At 41.6% G+C, this 14,575-nt stretch overlaps 1 protein-coding gene across 1 annotated transcript in view; it reads left to right on the top strand.

Annotated features, from left to right (window-relative positions):
• Positions 1 to 14,575, top strand: part of LOC142785102 (unconventional myosin-Id-like) — an 89,111-nt gene that overhangs the window by 61,479 nt on the left and 13,057 nt on the right. The window contains exons 7-15 of the mRNA XM_075883519.1: positions 2,022 to 2,219; positions 2,943 to 3,085; positions 4,419 to 4,644; positions 5,177 to 5,236; positions 5,933 to 6,078; positions 6,992 to 7,046; positions 11,344 to 11,421; positions 13,171 to 13,337; positions 14,117 to 14,324. Coding sequence (XP_075739634.1) covers positions 2,022 to 2,219; positions 2,943 to 3,085; positions 4,419 to 4,644; positions 5,177 to 5,236; positions 5,933 to 6,078; positions 6,992 to 7,046; positions 11,344 to 11,421; positions 13,171 to 13,337; positions 14,117 to 14,324 — 1,281 coding nt within the window. The remainder of the gene's footprint in view (positions 1 to 2,021; positions 2,220 to 2,942; positions 3,086 to 4,418; positions 4,645 to 5,176; positions 5,237 to 5,932; positions 6,079 to 6,991; positions 7,047 to 11,343; positions 11,422 to 13,170; positions 13,338 to 14,116; positions 14,325 to 14,575) is intronic.

Genomic DNA, 14,575 nt, shown 5'->3' with positions numbered 1-14,575 from the left:
AGCATAACTTTCACTGTCAGGGGTCCTTTAAAACCAAACGTGTTGGTCCTGGATTCAACGCGCAGACCAGAACGAATTTTCCTCCAACTAGGAAGCCTCCTTTCTGAGAAACCTGCATTGGGTTACCAACTCCTTAAAGGGTACTTGCAACGCTTTTACACGTAGTCATCAAACAGCTTCATTAAAGGAGCCTATTGCCTCATGAATCGACTGCTGCAGATATTTCAGAATCAGTCAAGTATAAGCAAAGTTATGGAGATTTACTGCAAGCTGTAATTGCATTTTCTTTTCTACTGTTCGGACAAGCCCACTGAAAGCATAGCAGGGAAGGATGGCATGGGCGAAAGAAGTTACATCACGTGAGCGTCATGACCTTCAGCAAATTTTTATTGGCGAAGCTCCTCTTAGTTTAACCTTGTCCTGCATCAGGCATAACCAGCAGCGTCAGTCAGACAGCCAGAAAAACAGATAGACAGACAGACAGACAGACAGACAGATGGACAGATGAACTCGCGGATAGATGGACGGACGGAAGCATGGGTGGAAGCATGGACAGATGGATGGACTGATTCATGAACGGACGAATGCACGGACAGACAGACGGATGGACACTTCGCCCCACTCATCATCATTCACTCTGTCGATATGCTGCGATTTTTTCTTCCTTTTTTTTTCCGATATACTGTTAACCTTTAGTGCGGCCCCGCCACGGTGGTCTAGTGGCTAAGGTACTCGGCTGCTGACCCGCAGGGTGCGGGTTCGAATCCCGGCTGCGGCGGCTGCATTTCCGATGGAGGCGGAAATGTTGTAGGCCCGTGTGCTCAGATTTGGGTGCACGTTAAAGAACCCCAGGTGGTCTAAATTTCCGGAGCCCTCCACTACGGCGTCTCTCATAATGATATAGTGGTTTTGGGACATAAACCCCACATATCAATCAAACCTTCAGTGCGAACGTGCATGTGTGGGCATTTGGCAGCATTCCGCATTGACCATGGTAACCATGCAGCTCATAATGGTCAAATTTGCCAATGGCTGTGAATTCGGGTATATGGCATCATTTTTAGGAAGAGCAAGCCATTCATAGCTAACTGAGAAATATTCGTAAACTCTAGGCGAGATGCTGCACTATATTGTGTGGCTTGCATGTTCTCTGGAGCCGATTGGCAGCATTTTCCAACCATGCTGAAAAAGTGTTGCAGAGCTCTATAAGTATGAATTACTAACTTACAGAGACAACGAGGGAGCCACCGCAGTCAAACTTTATTTTACAGACCAGTCATGCTATTAACGGTTGTGGGGAGGGTCAGCTCGACAGACTAGCATGTTTTGATCTATCACAACGTGAGTTTCGCCGAGCATGTCATCTTTGCGAGCGGCACTGGCTAACACATACTGCCAGGTTCACTGTTGACCCAAAAACATGAATACTCAATAAAGTGGATGGGAAAGTGACTGCCCCTGTGGCTCAATTAGTAGAGCATTGGACATGTTATCCGAAGGTTGTAGGTTCAGTCGCTACCCACAGCAAGCTGATTTTTCATCCTTTTTAATTCCTTTCCATTTATGTGATAGTTACTATACTACAGCAGAAACATCTGTGCACGCTAAAAAAATGGTCAAAACTTCCAGAGCCCTCCACTACTCTCATCATGTACTAATTTTGGGACATAAAACCCCACATATTATTATTACAACAGAAACATATACAAGTAATGCGCTAGCTTATACTTTTTTCCAGCTTCATTATCTGTTGGTTTCATTAGGTTGTGTCTAACAAAAGAGAAGAGCCTTGGATCATAATTTATACCTTTTTCAGCTTCATTATCTCTTGGTTTCATTAGGTTTTGTCTAACAAAAAAGAAGAGCCTTTGATCAATCTCCCCCTCTTTCATTGACCGATTATGTGCTCTAGTGTCTCTGTTGGCAGGATGGCAGTTTGGCCTGGAATAAGAAGTGTGGCCAGGTCGTCATGCGTAACCTGTAACGAAAACGAGTTTGCACTGAAATGCCTTGTTTTCCAGGGGGAAGTGTCTTTTGTGGTTGAGGAGGACCAAGCCAAGATCAAAGGCAGCCTCAAGCAACTCAGCCAGCTCCTCTCTGTGTCCGAGAAGGATTTGAGCCAGGCTTTGTGCCACAGGGTCATCGCAGCTGGTGGAGAGGTCATGCAGAAGGGGCACACGCTCACAGAGGCCATCTACGGGCGAGATGCCTTTGCCAAGGTGAGCCTTTATCTACTGGTCTTCTTGCTGGCAACTTCTTAGCCCTTTGTGCGCAAATGGAAGGGCAGCTTACTCAAACTAAATGTGGCAGATTCAATTTCTGCCTTTTTTTGTGTTTGTCAATGTAAAGATGTATTACTGCAATTCAAAGTTTCTCTAAATTAATTTGGGTTACATACCAGTTTAGCTACCAGTAATGAAGTAATTAAACGTAACACTACTGGTGCTTTTGTAAAACTGGAATGCTTGTCTAGGAATGTAAGGTGATTGCATTATTTTTCTGATGAAGCCTGCTTGATGTTTTTTGTTGACCAACAGTAACTTCCCCACTTAAAATATCTCTGTGATTTCGTGTAATGCTCATACAACTCGAGTTAATTATTTGCAATTTTAAACACAACTCAAGCTATTTTTTCATTTAGTATCCATCTAAACTCTTCTAATATCTTATTGAGCCGTAAGTCAATGTTATTGCAATGCTTATTGGTCCATAGCACAGTGATATCATTAGTATCATGGCATGAAAGACCTTTTGACAAACTTTGGCTAGTGTTTCATAAGAGTTTTTGTTTGGAAAGTAACTTCTCTTGCTTTTGAAGTGCCTTAAATGTACATAATATACTGCAGGATCTTTCTAGTATAGCTGCTCAACTTGACCTCTTCTGTTTAATTATTGGTGTGACGTTTTATTGATCTATCGATTGACTGATTGGTCGGAAACAGGCCATCTACGAGCGCATGTTCTCCTGGATTGTGGGTCGAGTGAACAAAGCCATCGAGGTACATACAGACAGCGTGCTGGGTCGCAAGAATACCGTCATTGGTGTCCTCGACATCTATGGATTTGAGATCTTCGACAACAACAGGTGCGACTCAATGGGCTTCCATTTTAGTATTTGTAATTTGTCTCATAAGCACACGCTCTACTTTCTTGCCTAATAGATGTTATGTATGAGGAAGTTTATGCGGTTGTGACAAATTCTGTAAGTGCTAAATGACTCCTAGCTTTGATACCGTGATATTTATTTTCATACATATATTCATGATTGTAAACTTGTAAAGCTTCTGTAGAATATTTAGATACAGCCTGCTTATGAACGACAAAATTTCTTCTCCACATTCTGTAACGACTGAACCTTGTTGCAATGACATCACGTTTCATACAAATCATACCTTCATTTTCTAATTTTTTTTACCATTTATTGGTTACTGGCTGAAATTGGCACTAAAGATTTTGGTGCACTTGAACGCCGTTACAAATTAAACCATGCTCAACACAAAATGCCTTTGTCACGTGCATATGTTTTTCACATGTCGATACCCGCGTAAACCATTTTACTCATATATTTTTTTTTGTTTCCTGTCACTACAACTGAGATTAAGTACACTGATATCATGTCTGATAAAAAAATATTTCAATTTATTATAAACATCATTTTGTTGTCTGCTAATACCAGTGCAAAATTTTTCAAAATTTTTTGTTTTACGCAACGCTTAGATAGGTTCAGCCTGATTCAGGTGAACACAGGAGATGCACAGAACATTGACGAGCGCCGACTTTCAACTGAGTTTATTTTGCACTTCTCTAAAATCTGCCTGTATTAACCTATACACAGAAGAGCAAGATAAAAGACGATGAAAATGGAACCCAAGAGCCATAAGCAAAAGAAAAAAGGAAAAGAAAATACATATCATATGCCTACACCAGAAAAAATGTCAAAGATAATACACACCTTCATTTCACGCATGTCCCAAGGTAGGCATGTGTATTTTCTTTTTTCTTTTGCTTATGGCTCCTATCTTGCTCTTCGGTGTATAGGTAAATACAGGCAGGTTTTGGCGCATAACAAGGCTTGCTGAAGTGCAAAATAAACTCGGTTGAAATTCAGCACTCGTCTCTGTTCCGTGTGTCTCCTGTCTTCGTCTAAATTATGATAAACCTATCTGAGTAGGTGCCAACTCTTCTAAGTCGAAGTGCTATTGTGCCAACTCACCTACGTCAAAGTGATATTGAAATAGATTTATGCAACAATTTGGTATATTTGGTCATGCACTATATATCATTGTTTGCAATTCAAAGGCACAGCTGTATGTGCACTACTGGCTTGGCTGACATATTGTCTTGACACTTCACCCTGAAAGGTGGTCCCAGCCTGTCTTGACGTTTCATACGGCTTTGTTTACTTCTTGCATGTGCAGTTTCGAACAGTTCTGCATCAACTACTGCAACGAGAAGCTGCAGCAGCTGTTCATCGAGCTGGTCCTGAAGCAGGAGCAGGAAGAGTACCTTCGGGAGGGCATTCAGTGGCAGGACGTACCCTACTTCAACAACAAGATCATCTGCGACCTCGTTGAGGAGCCACACCGCGGAATCATAGCCCTAGCCGACGAGGCCTGCCTTAATGTCGGCAAGGTTACTGATGAGGTGAGTGGTTTGAGCACGAAATTCTTCGCATTCGCCGTTCAGGCAGATTATACAGCTCAGACCGACAGAACAAGACAGTAATTGAAGAAACGAACACTTCAGAGAAATTTTGCAAAAAATAATTGATCCAAGTTGACATGCAAACAACCTCTGCTCGACGTCTCAATGTCATCTCTTGTGTATTTTGGCACCATTGTACGGCTATATTCCGCTGCTGTGGCAAAATCGTACCTAATACATGTAGCAAGCAGCTAGTTGTTATGGATGCTTTAAAGTGTGCTTTTGTCTTGAAGGTTTGCAAGATCTGCCTCAATGATAAAAGGACAATTAAATTAGATTCAGGAAAATTGTCATGATACATCATAATTTAGTAGACAAAAATATTGTTGTAATAACATCAGTACTACTGCAATGTTTACCATGACTTCTTTGCTTTTTGCAACGCTGACGCTTCATAATTTTTCATCTTATGTACCCTAAATTTGTGAATATATTTTGATACCATTGTGATTCGTTACCATTTCATTTTCAGATGCTGCTAGAGTCACTGGACAAGAAGCTTGCCAACCATAAGCACTACACAAGCAGAAGAGTGAGTTGAACCTTTTGCAGGCATGTTTTTTGACCTGCATGACTACATCGCAAATGGGAAGTAGTCATGAAATAAAAATAGCATTGCTTTAGTGCTATGTGATTAACAGTCTTGCACTGTTCTTAGCAACAAACAAAGGGGAAAGCGATAAAGTTTGCTAAGCTTTCTAAAGGAAAATACAATACGAGGTAGCTTGGTTTAGCTGAGGCAAAAAATGTGTGTCTTGAAAGCGTAAAGGCAGGGAGTAGATTGGCCTTTATTGAGGAGGAAAAGCCAGTCCCTCAAGAGCCATTGCGGGAATCTGACAGGCTACAGATAGTCGATAGATTCAACAGCCAGAAGTCACACGTGCTAGAGAAAGTTACTGAGCTTTAACAATTAAAGCTCAGCATCTTGAAAAAAAAAAAGGATAGCTCCAGAAGCGTGCTTAACACTCCTCACTGGAAAATCAGCATTACTTAATTTCCAGAAAGATCAGTTCCTCTGTGTTAACGTATAATGCAACTTTTATGTTTTTCCCGCGTTGGTGCTTGTTTCCAACGTTATTGATTGCTATGTCTCTTGAAGAGAAGTGAAGGCACAGTGTTGCTTGGAAATATGCTTCGCAGTACCCTGCGCTGAATCTTTGTTTGAGTGCACACCAGAGTGTTACATTTTTCCCGAGAGAGAACCTCCATTTTCTTTCTGCGTACCCAGCTGTCACCAACGGACAAATCGCTGGAGCACCAGAAGCACTTCCGCATCCTCCACTATGCGGGCGAGGTAACATACTCCATCACAGGCTTCCTCGACAAGAACAAGGACACCCTGTTCCAGGACTTCAAGCGTCTACTGTACAACAGGTGGGTGGAGAGAATTTTGAGGAATCAGTCGTGCATGGTTGTGGCAGGGCTTCCTTTTGCAGGCGGGCAGGCTGTCATGCTGTTTCCGTCTAGTGACAACATTTCGAACTCAATAGAGAGATTACTCTCTAGAAACTATGAGACATGCGTATCATTAATACGTACAGTTCCTGCCTATTAGTGATGAAGTTAACTGAAGCCTGTTACTTGAAAATAAAACTCCTATTATTTCACTTAATAAAACATACCAATGATGGATATCGAAGTTTAGAATTTTAGATTAAGGAGTGATGTAAGATCATTTTTTTTTATTTGAACCACGTGCAATGCAATCTTCGGATGGAGATTTTAAGATCATCCACTGAAGGGTGGTTACATTGAAGGTATGTGCTGGACATGAACATTTTTAGTTGTGTGCAAGATCCTTTAGGTCATAATGTTGCTTAAAAAAAACATGCTGTGACATCAAATAGTTTTCATGAGCTCTTTGTAAGGCATGCATTTTTATTTAGAAACGTTAATACTTGTCCAGTCCAAATATTCAAGCACTTCAAATAACTGAACGAACAATACAGTATTCAAAATCACTTTGATTCAAATTTTAAAAATTGGAAATTTCTAAGTACATTGCGAAATAAACGGATAAGAATATATTTGTGCGCATTTAATACCCTTGTAAAGTTGCTTTCACTGCATTAAGAAGATGTTGTTACGTGAACACACCTATCCAGGAAAAATCCGCACTGCCACAAAGCAGGACTGTGCAAGACTCTGTCTTCTCTTTCTGTTTTTTTCACTTCGCAGTCGTGAAACCATATCAACATGCTCAGACCCATACCCTTTTAAATGCCACTTAGATCAGTCCAAGAGGCAGACTTTCTCATCCCCCCCCCCCCCCTTTTTTTTTTCCCAGCTCGGACCCTCTCATCAAGTCCATGTGGCCCGAAGGTGCAAAGAATGTGAATCAGGTGAGATAGCGTCAGGTTAGTTCAGTTACAATCATAGTGCACTCTAATTAGCACCTGCAATGTTATTATTATCACTCGACGTTGTAAACCAAAGCTGTGTAGTGATTTTAACAGGTTATTTAATCACTTGGAGAAAGCTACTTTCGAACACAGTATAGTCTGTCATTGTTTTTTCACGATAAGTCAGTGCAGTAAGCTTTCGAAAATTGAAGCATGGGAACCTGAATGTCTTACTGAAAACAGAAGCTTTCTTTAGTTCGCAGTGTGACATTTGGGCACCACATGGGCGTTCTGACACAAGGAAATGACTAAACCTTATAAACGGGGCCTCATTTTATTTTCATTGAGTAATATTAGGTTCACTGCATCAAATGCCACAGATCTTGTAGAAGCGGCACATGCAACATGTTTAGCAAATGCTGTGCAAAGCATGTCTGCATGTTGACATAATAGTAGGTATCTGCATGTAACAATAAAAGTGTGAATAAGTAACAAAAAAATAACAATAAGATGCTTATGTGAGATTAAGAGAACACAAACAGTATTCCCCATCTAGGTCACTCAATTCGCACCTCACAAACCACTGTGAAAATTCACACAATCTTCTCAATGGGAACCCTGATAGGATGCAAAGCAGCAGTGTTGCCGACACTTGCATTCGGCTTCCCTGGCTCGCACCTCGTCAGCGTTGCAGGCGCGACGTCGCCATTCGCGAACGCGATAGGCTTCGCAGACTCTCGCAACGTGGATGACAGCGGGTTAGGCCTAATCGCTTCGGTGGATGTTTCAGCGGGTGAAGGAGCATCGTCTTTCGGCGTCTCCTCCATCGCAGATAAACGAGCCGAAAGAGGGTTACCACTGGATGTGTGTTCGAGCGTTGTGAGCAGTGGAGATTGTAAAGCGAGAGAGAAGTGACACGTACGGACATGTTTCAATGCGTACGTTATGCGCGCGTCAGGTTTATTACGCATGAAATGACAAGTCAGAGGTGTAGTGAGCAGTGGCAGGGGCAGGTGTTGCGGGCAAACGGGTGAGGCAGTAGCTGTGGGTGCTGCGGCCAGCGTGTGGCAGGCAAAGGAGAGAGTGATGTCAGCGCTCACTGCGAGGGGAGTGTGACGTCAACTCGCAGCTGTGGCGTGACCTACTTGGCACCACTCTAACACCTGCGGCGAATGGAACGTGTTCGTACAGACGCACGGAGAGACAGCATTATACAGGCTCATCAAAGTGCTGCTTCGCATCTAAAGGTGTGGCTGTACTGTTCCTTATGTGTCATGCTAGGTAATATTCTCCTCCTCTACTAAATTAACAAGGAAATCATTGGAGTGCTTTGCGTCTATCACATTCAAGGTAGCTGTATAAGTAAGATCTCCAATCTCTAGCAATTGAAGAAGCAGCGTATATTCTGCATTCATGTGGCTTATAATACTGTCTGTAGAACTGTGCATTTCCATTTCGCTGTATGTACATTGAAACTTCAATTATACGTCCCCCAGTTTGGCGAAGATCGGAATTCTACGACGAATCAGTTTATTCTCGACAAAATCCCCATAGAAATAATGCATTAAAACCTTAATTTTATGATGCATTTTGACGCCGACCTCGCATCTTACGATAACTTTCAGAGTCCGCTTGAAATATAAAAAAAAACCTTCACTCGAATCAAACGTCATCCAAATAATCACGAGTGCAAAATATGAAACCGTGTTGCCCTAGTTGACAATTAAAAAAGTAAAGATACATGATGTCTTAGAATGAAAAATTAATCTTGAAAGCTCATACGCTTCTACATATGCCTCAATCACGTGCGTACGTATCCGGGGTCGTTACCTAATCAAGCTCTCTCAACACAGAGTAGCTTCAGCTGGCCGGAACGCTGATATTCTCTCATTTTCGGCCCGTGGGAACTTTTCCTGGTCAACAAACAGCTGAGCTCCCGCCTTTGTCGCATTCACAATCGCAAGCTTGCGCACACATAAGGGCGCGACATAGCTGTTTTTATCGTGCAAAATTACTTTCACTTGACGTGAACGTTCATAATAAGAACGGGACACCCCTAGTCGCACTTCACAAGCCAATAAATTACAACGCACACTGCTCAGTCACACACGAGGCATTCTACGCAAACTCGTCGTCCATCGCCATAATGTTATAGTGATGACAGTGTTTGGCTTTTCTCACAGGAGGCTGTTGATGACGCGGTTTTCGGTTTCACACGCAGGCAATTTTTTAACTTGGTTTATCGGTACAAATATGCGCATTAGATTCAAATTTTTTTTAAGTTGAGAATAAATATTCGCTCGCACCTCCTTTAGCCAAGTAACTACGACTGGCAGGAATAATTTGATATACCATCCTTGCAAAGGCACAAGGTCATGCTGTGGGCTTATTTACCTTTTTTTTTATGTACCTTTTTTTTTTCTTGGGTAAGGCTGAGTGTCACTGTCTATAATTTCAATCTTTCAATTAATATTAGGCTTGTGGGAATATTTGAATGCTTCGAATATTCGAACGAATAGTTGAGTATTTGAATTTGCTTCGATTCTAATTTAAATTATTGAATATTTTCGAAGTATTCGCAATGAATGAATAGATCTATCTTAATCCGCATGTTTAGCAAAAGTGGTTTTACTGCAATGTAGGGAGTGCTAAACCGTGAAAACATCTAGTTAGAAGAAATTCGCTTTGCCACGAAGCCCCCTTTATATATAAAGGGGCTCTGCAACACTTATTGAACGTGGTCAGAAAATGCTGCAGATTAGTATTCGAGGCTTTCGAGAACACGTGAGGCAAATGTTATGGCGCAGCTCGCGATCTGTAATTTACAATAAATTTTCAAAGCTAAAAATTGCTTTCTTCTCTCAACAAATGACACTACAAGCTCAAAAATCACTTTCACAGCCATTGGCTGATTGAAGCATGACGCGCTCATCATTACTGGGGCCGCCGCGGGAGGCCGCCACTTGTCCACAAGTACGTGCGCGATCACAGTGAAAAGCCACATACTCGCAGAAAAAAAAAAAATGAGGTGCTCAAGGTGACGACGTGCGTGTGACGCATTTTATTTTGTTGTGACATTCCTCTCTGCTTAACTTCCAGCTATTTCGTCGGGATGAGAAGAGAGAATACAATTGCAGCGTGTGACAAATTTTTTGAACTCCGCTCATACTGGACTTATTCTAGAAACTTTGCGGCGGTAAATTTGTGAGGCAACAAGCATATTTACTGGCTCCATGGCTACTTTAAAAAGTGTTGCAGGGCCCCGTTAAAGGAACATGTTACCTTCAAATCAATTCTTCATTTTATTAAGCTTGTTATGACGGCTTATATGCTCTAAGTATGATAAATTTTACAACGTTAAGCATCTTACAGGTTATCACTCGCATCCTACTGAAACTACTACTCAAGGTTGTTTCGAATTCCTTTGATCGAAAAAGAAAACTGGCATTTGCCTAGTGCCCCTATTTCAATTCAAAAGAAATATTGTGCAGGTTAGTTAAGTCATGATAAATGTTTTTTTTTTGTTATATGTCATATATCCATTCAAATTCTATTAGAAATTATTCGATGAAAATCACTATTCGCTTCGAACCTAAAATTCACTATTCGCACAAGCCTGTCAATTATACAACACCCGGATTATACAATGGTTTTGAATGGTGCCCTGAAAGTCGTATAATCAGGCTTACATTGTACTTGTTTCAATTAGTTTTACTGGTTCTTTCCTGCCGTGTTTCTGTTGTTTTCTCTGCTGAGTGGCTTGTCCAAGTTTACTTGTTTTCATCATTTCAGTAGCACTGATATAGTTGGGCAAGTTGGTAAGGAATAAATATTAAGAATAAAAGGGCATAACGAAGGGACGATAAACACTGACAATGAAAAATACACGAAGACAGGCACCAAGAAACATTTCCCAAGAAGCTTCCGCTGAGTCGGCAGACTGTCTGGTTACTTCTCTTCTTGACGTTCATATTTGGCACTGTTGTATTGATTGTGCCACGCCACCAACTGTGTAACCTAGGGCAGGGTTTTTCTGCTGGAGGAGTACACCCATGATAAGCGAGTTCCTGGGGGGAGGGGGGGAGGCGAGGGATGGCTGGGAGGATATTTAGGCACTGTGTCTTGACTATGTTTGCTCTTGGAGGGGAGCTCCTGGTGCAACCTCTAAGAACTGTCAATTGCAATAGTGTGCCAGTGCACAGCGCTTCCAGCTACACCTCCACAATGTGGCCTGCACTATGAGTTGCTAGTTGTACTCAGTATTGGTAATACTGTCCTTCCTGTGTTCCTCTTGTAGGTTACCAAGCGCCCCCTAACAGCAGGCACATTGTTCAAGAATTCCATGGTGGCCCTTGTTCAGAACCTTGCTTCCAAGGTAAGCTTTGCCAAGCATGTGCCTGCAATGCATTGCAAAGCTCTTTTTTTTTTTCAAGTGTCATAAAATGCCCCATTGCTACAATAACAGGAACTGTAGCTGTAAGAGTAGGTAAAAATAAGGTGGAATTAGAATGAGCTTTAGAAGTTTGTTTCCTTTTTTTTTCACAGCTCTAAAAATTGATGTCTCAGTGCATCTAGTAAAGGCTGGGCAAATGACTGCCGTTTTTACGTGAGTGTTATCAGCAGTGAAGACGAGAAATTGCAGTGACCAGTGTTGACCTGCCTAGAAAATGTACACATCATATCTGTGTCAATGCGAGCACATAAGAACTACTACAGAAGCTTTTTCCTTCAGCAGAAACATGTTATGATCTTAATGTATGACATCTTGGAGAGTAATGTGCTTTGGAACAGTATCCGCTTATTTGTGTATCTGGCTCAGTGGGCAATATTGTTTTTAGCAGCCTGGTATTTTAAACTTTTAATCCCACGGGCATCATACTATAATTCTAAATGTATAGTTTACTTAATATGCAGAGTGTTCATATTCTTTATGTTGCGTCGCCTCGCCATGGTTCAATTGCAAGTGTAATGAACGGTTTGTTGGCACAAGCAAATGTGTAAAAGCTTTCGATTCGTGACTAGGTGCACATAGTGATTCAATTGCTTTATAACTAGTACATCTATCTGCATAGAGTTCATAAGCCTTGCTTTGCACGCAACATCTTCCGGAAAAAAATTCCTGCATATCCACAAAGTGAATGATGATGAAGGTGCTTGCTCCGAGGTTAAATCTGGTAAACTGTGAATCCTATGCACATATACTCAATCATCATCATATAAAGATGTGACACGAGAGTTGTTGTGGTGTGATTGTATATACACGTTATATACACAATGTTTATTATTTACATGTCAATGTACTTTTTACAGATACTTACATACTGATGCAGAATATACATTTTGTTCAAGAGCTTATTTACGGATCACATGAGCTCGGAGGAACGTTTTCCTTTTAGTATAATGGCTTTGTGATCCGTAAAGTACAAAGCCAGAGCATCTTGAATTATAGGATGTAGAGGAAAGTTAGAGAAGGGTCCTGATAGCGAGCACGTGCTGCAGCCGCATTGCGAGCCCTCCACGTCGCCACCTTGGCTTCTGCGGTGTTCATAGTGAGTAGCAATGTCGACGCGCACTGAGTGATGTCCGGTGAAAGAGAAAGGAAGCGTGCAGAGAGCGAGCGCTATATATAGGCGCAGCCACCCAGCGGTCTCCTACCAAACTAGAGCACGCTCCGAGAGTGCAGCGAGTGTTGCCTGAGCAGCGGCGCGCCATCTAGTGAGCACTCTTGAAATGAAGAGCACAGCTGCATCTCTAGTGGGAGCAATATGAGCACTAGTGTACACACCAGCACAACAACGAGAGACAACCCCCCCGCAAAAGGAGCAAGCTCCTAAAAAATAGTCTGCCATTGTGCGTTTCATATATTATACAAACACCATCCTCGCCAATCTTATTCAAGAGAACAGATTTTTGGGGTAGTTTATTTTGTCAATGAAGTCTTCCGTAGTGCTTAAAAGACAAGAGACTAAGAAAGAAGTACACATCCTTCCCTCTTCTTTTGCCCTAGTGTTTTAGGCACTATGGCTTTATTGACTCATATTCAAATATGCATAGCACTTGGACATTCAATAGGCTAGCTGACACTCATTCTTAGCTCCTGTTGCTTCCTCTTGCATTTTGACAGGAGCCTTTTTACGTCCGGTGCATCAAACCCAACGAGCACAAGTCACCGATCCTGTTTGATGAGGAGCGAGTACGGCACCAGGTCAACTACTTGGGACTGCTTGAAAACGTCCGTGTGCGACGAGCTGGATTTGCCTACAGGCAGGACTACACTCGCTTCCTGCGGAGGTGTGTTGCGCTTTTGTCTCGTAGAGATACTGCTGCAGCATACCATTTGACACATCAGAAATTTATGAAGGAAGCAGTACATTCATTTACTAGTGACTAGGCTTGTGTGAATTTTAAATTGCTTTGATTAAAATATCAGTTATCAGAATTTTCGAAGTATTTAGAACGAATGAACAGGGGTACTATATTAGTTCGCATGTAAACCCTTGTAAAGACGGTTTCACTGAAGTGTAATTGTGCTATATTGTGAATACAACTTACCAGGGAAAATCGGCATTGTCGCAAAGTTCAACTTCAAGGCTAAATTAACATTTTACCCTCACATGGATTCAACATATGAGTTTAAAAGCTTGTTATACAAGCTTATGTGCTCTAACTTGATCTATTTTGCATTCAGATTTTGTCTCAGTCTATTTTGCATTCAGAATTTGTGAGCAAGACACAAGCATCTTTTATAATGTACGTTTCGTGCAACATTTGTGAAAGATGAGTAGTAAAAGCCAAGAATAAGAGGTTGCATTGCAATAGCGAGTGCATGAGCACGCAACATTCTGAAATTTTTACAAGCTTTCTTGCTGAACTTGTTGGGGCTTTTTTTTAAGGATATTTTCACATTTGGTATTCAAGGATCTATAACGGTTTACCAATGTAATACCATACAGAAGTGTTAGTCTGTTCAGGTAAACATTTTAACCCATGGATAGGGCACTTACAGTGCTTTGGAAGAAAATGCTATCTCAATCGGGGCTGATTCTTGGAATCTCTTGTGTTTTGTGCAGGTACAAAATGATAACTGAATACACGTGGCCCAATTACCGGGGCGGCTCGGATCGGGATGGCTGCGAAGTCATCATCGACAAGATGGGCTTTTCAGGCGACGTCAAGTACGGCCGCACCAAGATCTTCATCCGGTCTCCCCAGACGCTGTCACGTTTGGAGGCCGAGCGCCTCGCCATCATTCCCCGCATTGTTGTGTTCCTCCAGAAGGTCAGAGCGCAATTAATATAATGATTGGAACTTATCACTGTAAAAAAAATTTACATATGTTAACACAAAAAGGTGGGAGACAAATTTGGTGCATAAATTTGTACTGGTTGTAGTGTGAGAGACAAATATAAGAAAAAAAACTTTTCTTGAAACACAATACGCAATGTTTTCTATCTTATGTGTTCCAATGGCGATTCAGCATTGGAATTTATCATTTCTTTAACAGAGGCATAGGTCACAGCTTACTAGTT

This window comes from Rhipicephalus microplus, unplaced genomic scaffold, assembly GCF_043290135.1.
Source record: "Rhipicephalus microplus isolate Deutch F79 unplaced genomic scaffold, USDA_Rmic scaffold_18, whole genome shotgun sequence".
In the NCBI taxonomy this organism is placed as follows: Eukaryota; Metazoa; Arthropoda; class Arachnida; order Ixodida; family Ixodidae; genus Rhipicephalus; species Rhipicephalus microplus.
The sequence above is the reverse complement of the archived record's forward strand: the minus strand, read 5'-3'. Positions and strand labels throughout refer to the sequence as shown.